Source organism: Eptatretus burgeri, chromosome 2 (assembly GCF_056783735.1).
Source record: "Eptatretus burgeri isolate ZD-2024b chromosome 2, Ebu_testis_v1, whole genome shotgun sequence".
Classification (NCBI taxonomy): Eukaryota; Metazoa; Chordata; class Myxini; order Myxiniformes; family Myxinidae; genus Eptatretus; species Eptatretus burgeri.
Window position 1 is genome coordinate 106,424,035 of NC_140962.1, and position 12,278 is coordinate 106,436,312.

Genomic DNA, 12,278 nt, shown 5'->3' on the forward strand with positions numbered 1-12,278 from the left:
TATGTATATGTATATGTATATGTGTATATATGTATATATGTATATATGTATATATATATTGTCTTACCTTGTCCACGCCAATAAACACCGACGATGGACGGATGAACCGAACAGCTTTTAACAACTCCCTTCGATTGCATTCGGATAATGGAGGCTCTGGGCATGCGTGGAAATCGCAGAAGCATACAAGGCTCTTTGCTCTTTTAAATTGGGGATTTATTTCCCTGCAAATAAATAACCAGGGGAAGATTAACCCGATGTAAGGGACGACGACGGTATGAGGGAGGAAACATGTAATCAATAACTAAATAATTATGTACAAGTCTGGAGACGGCGATGATTCATGAGCAATGTACACGGGATACCACGGGCAAACTGGCGTGAATCAGGAAAAACGTAAATGATGAAAGATGTAGTACTCGAAGAGCACGACTTGCATACCAACTTTCATTCGAAACAGTTGAAAACCCTAGGAGCTCGATGCCCAATTTATTGATTTTTTTTTTTTTTGACATTTTCTAAGTTCGTGACCTTGTGACGAAAGTGAAAAATCGAGCTCTGTGGGGCTATTATATGCAGGTGCCATTGAGCTAACCAAATACCGAAATTCCTGCCAGATTCGACAAACCCCCTCGGAGAAGATGTAACTTGAAACCGGCTACCCCCTAAAAACACCTTTTTTTTTTGGGCGTGGCTCCGCCCATAATGGGCGCAGCACGCCCATTCTCCGGAAAACACAACTAGATCATGATACAAACCTCGCACCCTAATTTTATCAACATCAGATCAAAACCCACGGAGCTATGCTCGAGACAGACAGACACACACCCATAACGACTATAGTGGTCACTTACTGACTCGTGAACCAACAAGAGACTAAGAAACCAATGGTGTGACATACTGGACTGAAACACAGAAGGGAAGGGATAACGAGAACCTTTTGTGGGGCCTTAGCTCTCTTGGTGAGCAGGTACACAGGCCAGATGAAGCAGGCAATGCAGCAGGTGATGAACAAGACGAGGCAGGAACATGAGCACGCGAACCGTTCCTCTCAGGAGCGCCAAAAACTCTCCCCGCACCCTCCAGCCAACCTACTCTCCCTGCACCTCGCAGAACCAGGACACGATCCGAAACTCCTCTCCTCAGGAGGCATCAAACTCCTCCACTCGTCTCTGGATAACGTGGCCCCTTTCAAAGCCCCTCCTCTCTTTCAACAGGATAAGCCCCCTTTCACTCCTTTCCCCTTCCTGAATGTTGCCATGCACCCACCTCGGCGTGTTACCCAGGTATTATAGAAGGTTGGACGTATGATATCTTAACCTTAAACCCCAATTAATTATTACCATGCCACACACTTTGTATGATGCACATTTAAATAGGACATTCCTTAAGCTACATTTCCCTACTTAATTACATAATGACATCGAGCAGCATTTCTTGTGCAATTATTCGCTTGGTCTACATAAAGTGACATCTCCAAGTTTATCGAATACCTTTTTACTGTTGATTCTGTACGAACAGTTTCGCATGCGCTTTTTGCGAATAGTGCCAACCGTATAGTGCTCGTCATTCACCCATGCTTCCCACATTATTGTTGCCCCCCCCTCCCCACTCCTCCACCGCACTTTCTCCTCCCTCCTCAATCTGCATCTATTTCTTCACTTTGTGTTTTTGTGATTATCTACCATAGAATTAAAATTAAATGTCTACATTTTTAAATGTGTAATTGTCAAAGTTGTGCGATGAAAATTGCTAAAGAAGATGCTTTGAGATTATGATAAAAAAAAAAAATGTATATTTTGTATTTTAGGCACATTCAGAACATGAGTGAGATCCGTACAGATGTTGGGCGTGCACGGGCCTGGACAAGACTGGCTATGGAGAAGAAAGCTCTTTCATACCACCTCAAACAACTTCTGTCTGACCAAGATCTCACCAAGTATGTGAAGAATATTTATTATCGAGCACACAGATTGTTCCACTAAACTAGCAATGATATCATCCTGAGCTAGCAGAGTACCCACCATACGGGGGATCTTGTTCCAAGCATGCGATACGTTCTTCTGACACATACCTTTATTTGGGTGGTATATCGGCAATTAACAGCTCTGTACAGGAAAAATAAATTACCTGGATTACATGCATGAAGCAAAAACATGCCTACTGCTTTTAATTCAAAACACCTGACTGCACTAGAAATCGTCAGGACAGGAATACTGCACTGTAAATGGTGGAGACTTGTAATACCCTTCCCTATTTGGAGGCGGCGCTACATGATACACATTGACATCGAGAATTTGCATCCCCCCCCCTTATCCCCACCCCTCCCCTCATCCACCCCTCCCCTCCCCAAGACCACCAGCAAAGATTAAAAAAAAAACCACACCTATACATTAATTGGGGTTACAATGATCTGTAACAAGTCTGGATGTAATTAGGCCAGAACTGCAGTAGGAATACCATGACAAACAAATACACAAACACCATTCCATGAATGAAAACACACAAACAGAACGGGTCACCAAAAGACTATTGCAACTCTGCAAAGGAGGAGACCTCTCTAAGGAGATTTACAACAATTAGACCTGTCGGATCGCAAAGACTGACGATGTATGGTCTGCCAAAGACTCATAAAGGTAGTGTTCCTCTATGGCCGATCCTTTCAATGACTGGCTCTGCACAGTATGAATTCACCAGATGGTTATGCGAACTATTGCAGCCAGCACTGCACAGTGTCTCAGAACATGTAATTGCGGATTCCTTCACCTTCGCCGATGCCATACAGTCCGTCACACACCTCAACGAGAATTCCACAATGTGCTCAAATGATATAGCCAGTCTACTCACGAATGTCCCACTGAGAGAAGTGATCGAAATCTGCACGCAACTTCTGTATCATGTTGACTTGACAACCTCCACCGGTCTCTGAGTCTGTCTTCATTGAATTAATGAATATGGCGACCCATTCTGTTGAGTTCAGTTTCAATGATTCAGTGTATACTCAGATGGATGGAGTGGCGATGGGATCCCCTCTCGGCCCTCCTGTCTTTGCAAACATCTTTGTAGGTTACTGTGAAAAACGTGCTTTTGCAGATCCACATCCTGGAGTTCAACCCCCTTCTTTCTATTATCGGAACGTGGATGACATCTTTGCTGTCTTTGAGTCAACCTTAGCATGTAAAGTCTTCTTAGAGTACCTGAACTCTCTCCATCCATCTCTTGAGTTCACCTTGGAGATGGAACGCTCCAGCATGCTTCCCTTCTTGAACGTCTTAGTCGTCAAATCGGCCGACGCTTATAAAACCACAGTCTACCGAAAGTCTACTTTTACCGGACAGTATTGTTGTGGATTCTCGCCCACGGCGTGCGAACGACCGCGTTTAACCAATAGCGGCCGCTTCGCCCACCGAACGTGCAATCCAGTCGCGGGTTTCCGGATGAACGCCGAAAACCAGCCACGGGTGTAGTTTAAGCACACCACAGCCTAGTCAACACTCTACCCATGTGCTACAGGGTCAATCGTCGATATACCTAATTAATCGCGCGGGCAGACTACCGAGAGTCTGTACCTCAACGGGGCCGCTCGGAAACGAGCCGCTTAAGCAGCTCGCTTCGTTTTGGGATAACCGAGCGGGGTATTTATCGCGCAGCCCCGTTGGACCCGATCACTTTATCGGCTATTTAAAAACCAACTATATTCCGAACGCAGAATGGCAGTTCAATTCGGGAAAAGGACGCAACGAACGGGTTAACATTTAAACAAGCACATTTATTGAATAAGTGGCACATATGCAGTCATGTAATCAAGCTAGGCAAGACACGCATGCAGTTTGTAATCAACAAAGGCAAAAACAAAAGCACGCATGCAATTATGTAACATGTAAGGGACAAACCACGAGCAATGCTAAAGAGCTACTACCGTTTATCTATTATGTACACATTTAACAGTTCTACTTAAAGACATGGCGCCACAACGTTCATGCAAGGAAAAACCCCAGGACAGACGGGGGTAGACTGGACCCCTTGGGGTCTTTATAAACACGGAGCAGTGTAGACCGCAAAGGCTCTGAGAGACCAGGCTGGCTACCTTGTCCCTCGTGGTGACTCGCAAGGGTGACCCTCGATGTCCCTTCTCCCGCGGCCCACGGTTAGGCACGGTCCGGCAGGCCGTGCGCCTTGGCTCCGATGCGCTCCTCTCTCTCCAGCTCCTCACCGACTGCATAGACTCCAGACGACTCGGTGACCAAAGGCTCCACACAACTGCCCACAACTCCGACACGACACTCTTTCCTCTCCTCCTCACACCTCTACAACCTCCAGCAGCCCCCGACCTTGCGTTCAGCGCGCCCTTTTATCTCCACGGCTCCTCGCCCCTCCCTTCTGCCCCCCCTCTTCCAGCACACGCGGGAAACTTCCAGAAGAAGGGCGTTTTCCTCGCCGAATCGGGGCCTTTCTTTTGTGTTTTCCATAGCTTTCGTCTTTTCCGCACGTGTTGAGAATCCACTCGCTGGATCCGTCGTTGGGGGGAGTGGGGCCGTCGTCCGTTTTCCCCCGATGAATGCCAGGCTTCTCGCAACCATGTGCCGAGGTGGAAATGCGGTTGTGGTTGTGGTGAAGGTGTTGGTGGTGGAGGTGGTTGTTGTGAAGCGGTTGATGGGAGCGATGTTGGTGGTGGAGGTGGTTGTTGTGAGCGGTTGGTCCAAAATAATGATGGCAAAAGAAAAACGGCTAACTGAAGATTCACAGCCCGGTTATACGAATAATTCCTTTAGACATCGGTGGGGAAATCTATCTGAACACAGACTTATCGACATAACTGATCTTGGGGATATCCTTTATGGTGTCCTGTTAATTTCCACAGCCGTAACAGTATATTAGGTTGGACTCTTACAGTTCCTCTCTATACAAGAGTGGATTGATTGGTATCTTGGTCAATAGAGCAAGAAAGATGTACTCCATGCTGAAATTGAGACCATCAAGACTATTGTTCTTGATCATGGGGATCCTGAACAGATAATCAAAATAAATATATGTATGTATGTATATGTGTGTATATATATATATATATATATATATATATATATATATATATATATATATATATACATCCACATCCACAAATTCCTGAACCCACCAAAGAATGTTATAATCAAACCTGGTAAATGTCCAGTATACCTATGTCTATCTTGGAAAGGTAAAAGTGTCTCAACGTTTTGAAAACCAGATCAGACAGACAGTGTCCCATTCGTACTATGCTGTTCAATGGTGAGCATCGCCGCAGATTATGTCTCGCACGGAAACCACATAATCTGCAAAGAGTAATCATATGCCTGTTCCATCCAGACGATTTTTCCTGCTAATGCGAACCATTTAACCAGAAAGCACGTGATGTGATCGTCGGGTAAATCGAAATGTGTGGAGTGTGACGAGCACTCCCCCGAACCCCATTGGACAAAGTCCGACACCAAAGCATCACTTCCAACCCATCCAATCCAGAGGCCTCGGCCAACGGTCATTTTTTTTATTTAAATTTAACACCTACAGGCTCAACAGGATTTGAACTCAACAGCTCAACAGGTGGGAGAATTTAAAACCCACACTGTCTACCTGACAAAGGTCTTCCTGCATGCATGCATGCAGCGACATTTGCACCTCACTGGTCGGCCCACTCTGAATCTGGGTCGTACATGCTACAGTCCCTTCAATAGATTGGGAAGGGTAGGGGATTAAGAGGGATGGAAGAGGAAAGTGGGGAGGGAAGAAGAAAGTGGGGAGAGGGAGAGTGGTGGAAAGGCCAAAAAACGTGGTAGCTTCAGGCCCCAGTGAGGTTAACCAGGATACACCTTGAGACCCCAAGGAGAGCGGTGACCGAGGATCACCTGATGAAGGATATAATTAAATAAGGCTGTTATTTATCTTCAAAGGGGTGTTTAAATTAAGCCAAGCACCAAATTTTCACTTTTGCACTTCCTTGGAGTTTTCTTCATATGCATGTAAAGTTTCAGGCTGTCAGGCTTCATGGTTTTGGACTTATGGAGGACACACACACACACACACACACACACACACACACACACACACACACACACACACACACACACACACACACACACACACACACTAGTATAGATGAGACTTTTGTACTGATTTATTGAACTAGTATGTGCGGGCCCATAGGCGCGGTCCCGTAGGTGCGTGCCCATACGTGCAGCTTCGTTCCTTCGCTCTCGTAAACGACGACTGGATTGGGGCATTGTTTCAATTAGATCGGGCCAACCATATGATAAATGGCCATAACTTGGGAAACACCTGGGAAACATACTCAGGTCCCCAGTGTCAATTGTGACGTCTTATCAAACGAAGAAGAAGAAGAATTGCAACGTCAATCGTGCAAAAAAAATAGAGGATTTATTACGTCATTCGTGATGTCATAGCACTGTGTCCTATCATTGGTTGGCAAATAAATGGCCGTAACTTGGGAACCACTTGTCCGATTAATATCAAACCTTGAAAAGGCACATCCACAGGGCCCCAGCAATATACCTGGCAAGTTTCAATTAGATCGGACCAGTGGTTGTCGAGAAACAGCGGTCGCAGACAGACACACAGACAGACACACAGACACACAGACCCGTATGTGCGTGCCCGTTCGTGTGTGGCCATACATGCAAAAAAAAAAAATCATAATTTCAAACCGCGAGCCAGAAGCAACAACCACACAGGCCGTTCCTTCGCTCTCGTGTGCCGGTATGTGTGTGCCCGTACGTGCGTGGCCGTACGTGCAAAAAAAAAACTTTCAAACGTGTGCCAGAAACTAATGCACAGTCTGTTCCTTCGCTTTTGCATGCCGGTACGTGTGTGCCCGTACGTGCATGGCTGTACATGCGTGCCCATATGTGTGTGGCCGTACGTGCCAAACAAAAAAAAAAAAAACTTTCAAACCGCATGCCAGAAACGATAAACACACAGGCTGTTCCTTCGCTCTCCCGTGCCCGTACGTGCGTGCCTGTACGTGTGTGCCCGTATGTGCGTGGCCGTACGTGCAAAAAAAAAAAAAAATTTAAACAATTGTGACGTCAATCGTGATGCCATAGCACCGTGTCCTGTCATTGGTTTGGTAAATAAATGGCCATAATTTGGGAACCGCTCGTCCGATTAATATCAATCCTTGAATAGGCACATCCACGTGTCCCCAGCAATATACCTGGCAAGTTTGGGATTAATTAACCTTGGGATTAATGAATAATTTGAACAATTAATTCAAACCTTGGGAAAAAACAGCTTTCAAACCCTTGGGAAACAGCCGTTTCCCTTGGGAAAATTCAAACCTTGGGATTAATTAATAATTTGAACAATTAATTCAAACCTTGGGAAAAAAACAGCTTTCAAACCTTGGGAAACAGCTGAAACGGATGAAGAAGAATGATATCAAACCTTGAAAAGGCACATACTCAGGTCCCCAGCGTCAATTGTGACGTCATTTCAAGCGAAGAAGAAGAAGAAGAATTGTGACGTCAATCATGCAAAAAAAAAAATTGACGTCAATATGATGTCATAGCACCGTGTCCTGTCATTGGTCGGCAAATAAATGGCCGTAACTTGGGAACCGCTCGTCCGATTAATATCAATCCTTGAAAAGGCACATCCACGTGTCCCCAGAAATATTCCTGGCAAGTTTCAATCAGATCAGACCAGTGGTTGTCGAGAAACGGTCACACACACACACACACACACACACACACACACACACACACACACACACACACACACACACACACACACACACACACACACACACACACACATTGCTGGAATTATAGATAGACTGGTGCGTGCCCGTACATGAAAAAAAGGAACAATTGTGACGTCTTTCGTGACGTCATAGCACCGTGTCCTGTCATTGGTTGACATAAATGGCTGTAACTTGGGAACCGCTTCTCCGATTAATATGAAACCTTGAAAAGGCACATCCGCGTGTCCCCCGCAATATTCCTGGCAAGTTTAAATTAGATCGGACCAGTGGTTGTCGAGAAACGGCGGTCGCACACGCACACGCACACGCACACGCACACGCACACACGCACACACACACTGCTGGAATTATAGATAAATGATTATACAATGCATTACATGGCAGATCTATCAAGAGACAATGTATGAATTAAATTTAGGTTTGTATCGATTTATTTTTACTTTGTCCAACATGTACCCACAATCTGTGCTTCTCTTGTTATTTGAAACGTTTTTCCTTGAGAATATTACTTTGCTTTGAAGAAAGTGGTTTAAGGATGAAAAAAACTACAGCATTTTCTGCTTATCTGGAATTTACATTCCTGATAAAGTGTTGTCATCGCGCATTGTCCGTCCGTCTACTTTTTGACTTCTCCGGCCAAATCGCTTGGCCGATCAGGCTGAAATTTTGCAGCAACGTTCCTCTCCTGACTGGTAACAGGAATTGCAAAGCTCGTTCCGGTCACATGACTTTAAGTAGGTCAAAATGGCCGACTTAGTAAATTTCTTCAAACATCCTCTCCATACCCATCAGTCAAAATGATACCAGATTTGAGTTACAACATTAGGCCAAGGTAGGGATATTAAATTGTGAAGGTCATGCCGATCATATGACCGGAAGTGTGTCAAAATGGCTGACTCAATTTTTGGGAAAATCGCATAAATTCCTTCAAAAATTTTCAGACCCACCAGTCAGAATGCTACCAAATTTGGGAGGCAACATAAGTACAGGGTTCTGATGCTAAATTGCAGAGGTCATGCCGATCACATAAACGGAAGTGTGTCAAAATGGCAGTCCTGCAAATTCCTTCCAAAATCATCATCTCCTGATCCACCAGTCAGAATGCTACCAAATTTGGGTTACAATATTAGTCCAGGGTAGGGATGTTAAATTGTGAAGGTCATGCCAATCACCTGACCGGAAGTGTGTCAAAATGGCCGCCTTAATCAATTTTTGGGAAAATCACGTAGATTCCTTCAAAAATCTTCCTCTCCAAACCCACCAGTCACAATGCTACCGAATTTTGGTTACAACCTCAGGACAGGGTCCTGATAAATTGTAGAGGTCATGTCAAGCACGTGACTGGGTTATAGCGTGTTAAAATAGCGATCCCATAAATTCCTTCGAAAAACTTCTTTTCCAGACCCACCAGTCAGAATGATACCAGATTCGGGTTGCAACATTAGGCTAGGGCCCAGATAAGCTACAGGTCCACAGTGATCCTATTTTAAATTTCTTTAGATGGATAGTTGGATTGGATTAGAGGCTGCATATAAAGCTTTGTTAAATCATTTGGTGTTGCTTAATGACCAACCATGTGTGACTTTGTGTAATCTCCAGGAAACTTTACAAGCGATATGCATTCCTACGCTGCGAAGATGAGAAAGAACAGTTTCTATATCACCTCTTATCCTTTACCACAGTGGAGTACTCGTGCTTCACAAACGCTTTCTCCTCGATGTGTGAGTGGTGATCCTTTGGCAGTATTTCACGAATAGTTTGTGAGTGTTTGATGATTATTGACAGGAATAACAAATGTTTTGATAAATCTGTTTTTACAACACCACATTGTTTTATCTTAAAATGATGTAAGATCCCTCCTGGTGTGCAGCGATGCCTTACCGTGTTCTTATAATTCCGAGTAAGAAACTCGGGGGCTCTGTGACAACAGCCAACGCTTGGATTTGTCTTTCTGGAGAGCTAGGTGACACGGGAGTGCTAAAGGTTCCAAAAAATGTTCTGCAAATGACCTTTGAGGTGAGATGTTTCTGTAGTACCACTACATTTTTATTTTGCAATCATGATATACCAAATTTGGTAAATTTTTTTTTTGAAAGCACTGTAAAAGTGGAAATTTTCATGCCATATCAATTTTCATGCATTTTACTCCACAATGGAGAAGCATGAATTTAACAATGTGTGAATATATTTGCCTTTTTAGGTCAGCTCGCTGACCTAATATAACCGTTAGATGTCCTCAGATCCGTCTGTCTTTCGGTCTGTCAACAGTTTTTATTTTTCTCTCTACTTCTAGACGTATCGGCCGATTGAGTTCTAACTTGACACGATGATAATATAATACTAGTTGCTCTCCATAGATCATCTGAGCCCTTTTTCGCATTTTCTCCTCGGGGTCAAGGTTACAGGGTCATCAAGTGCAAAATGACCGATTGGTCGAATGGACTATAAGGAAGCATCGGACGGCTATAATGCATAATGGGTTTCATAGGGATTATTAAGAAGATTTAATTTGAACAACTAGTTTCTCGTTACCTCTGTCGTCTGGCCCTGTTTATCGGGCAACACGAGGTCCGCTGAGTTCAACACGGCTTCGCGCGGTTATTTTAAGTTCAATTTAAATTCTGTTTTTACTTTTCATAGTCGCGAAGGTTGATTAACACTCGGTTGCATCAAGTTTTGTATCCGAGCTGACCGTCAAACCCGCTCGAGTGTATTTTTTTGGAGAGATTACAGTGCCAGTTCCCACAAGAAATGCATGTGCCATATGCATACAGTTACCAATCACACCGAAGTGGGTTTCAAGCAATGCGTTTGGCCAGCACGTGTAGCATAGGTATACACGGTTCGCAACTACAGTCTTGCACTTCGGCGTCCAAAATTCAGCAATGAAATCAGCTTCAAATAACGAAGCACATTTTAAGAGTGGATGAACTTCATCGTTTTCCAAAACCTGCAAGCTTGGTTAAAGCAGGCTTGATGCATCTGAAGCATCTCTCCATGCCGCTAACGAGGAAGTATTGCAAGTTTGTACAGTACAGGCGAAAGTCCTGTACCAGCTTGTGGAGACACCGATGCTAAGGCCGGTAATTGGAATGAATAAAAATATCCAATACTCCAGGAGACCGTGCATTTACTAATCTCTGCATTCAATTAATTATTGATTTGATGTGCTGTACTGTACTTTCCTATTGAATTTTGCGGTTCATATTTAATTGGTTCTGCGCAGTGCTACTGCTAACCGTGCGCACGCACACACACACACACACACACACACACGTATCTGTGAACCATCATTCCCGAGAAATATGATCTATACGTGTCGCCTCGCCTCGTGCTCGTATGTGATCCATGCATGCTTAAGCTTCCATGGCTGCAGCCACTTGGTACAAGAAAAGTGAATGCCACAAGTGCATCATGCATTCAAAATCGCAAGTCTCGATCTGATAGCACTGTTAACTTTGGTACTTGTATCAATGCAGTGCCTGCTTATACCTCTACGATGCATCACGTTTACACCGGGTTCATAAAACTTTGTTTATTACCTCTGCCACCGAAGGTAGATGCAAGTTATATTTTCAATCCTGTTTGTCTGTGAGCAGGATATCTCAAAGTTATCGATGGATTCATATGAAACTTGGTGGACAGGTTGCTTGTTTGATAAGGATGACTTTATTTGATTTTGGTGAAGATCCCAATCTGGATCTGAGATTTTTAAAGTGATTCTTCACCATTGAGTGATGAGGCTAAAAACGATATACAGTGTAGCATGATATCTCAAAACGTTGTGAACTGGTTATGACAAAACTTGGTGGATGAGCTGGGGAGATGAAAAGAAAAGCCGATTACATTTTGGTTTAGGACCGGATGCAAATCCGGCCTTCCAGTGGGATACAAAACCTAAACTAATCAGCTTGTCGGAGGTATGCGCTCTACCGAGTGCCGTTCTAATAATAAAGTTTGTTTCGATGCCCGTTTCTCTCATTTCCAGTGACGTTTCACGTTATTTTATAACCATCTAAATTTTTGCTGGGGTGCCACATGGTTAACATCATTGAGATTGTCGTGTGTCTTGTGCCCAGTCCACAAAATAAAAGACTTGCAAACACGTTTCCATTTCACTCAGCAGGAAAGTTTTATCGCATGGAAATGTCCACTTCTCCAGTAGTTTATGAATAATAATTTGGCTGTTATAGTTTCTCATGACCTCGCAATTGATAAAACAGATAATCACCATTGCCTCGACATTTATGGCAGCCGTTGCGAGTGTTATGTCGGATAGTTTGTGAACTTGAAGTCAAGTGTGTTGACATGTTTGTTTTTGGTGTGCAAGTGTCAAAACCTGGGAAAGCTGACAACACTTCAAATTGGACATGACAATGCAGGGCTGCTATCAAAGTGGCTGGTGGACTGTATTCTTGTGAGAAATGAAATAACCAGCCACACATACAGGTGAGACGATCACGTGAGTGTGGGAATCTGAAGGGAAGGGTTAGATGAAGAGTGCTTATTCATGCAAGGTGGATAT

General features: G+C 44.0%; 1 protein-coding gene across 5 annotated transcripts in view; it reads left to right on the forward strand.

Annotated features, from left to right (window-relative positions):
* Positions 1–12,278, forward strand: part of LOC147032751 (DENN domain-containing protein 5B-like) — a 95,090-nt gene that overhangs the window by 62,128 nt on the left and 20,684 nt on the right. For all 5 annotated transcript variants that reach the window (XR_015055347.1, XM_085870612.1, XM_085870615.1 and 2 more), the window contains 4 exons: positions 1,811–1,939; positions 9,353–9,474; positions 9,624–9,769; positions 12,084–12,202. Coding sequence is in view for 4 of the 5 variants with exons in the window: in XM_085870612.1 (XP_085726738.1) it covers positions 1,811–1,939; positions 9,353–9,474; positions 9,624–9,769; positions 12,084–12,202 (516 nt within the window). In the remaining variant the exon portion in view is untranslated. The remainder of the gene's footprint in view (positions 1–1,810; positions 1,940–9,352; positions 9,475–9,623; positions 9,770–12,083; positions 12,203–12,278) is intronic.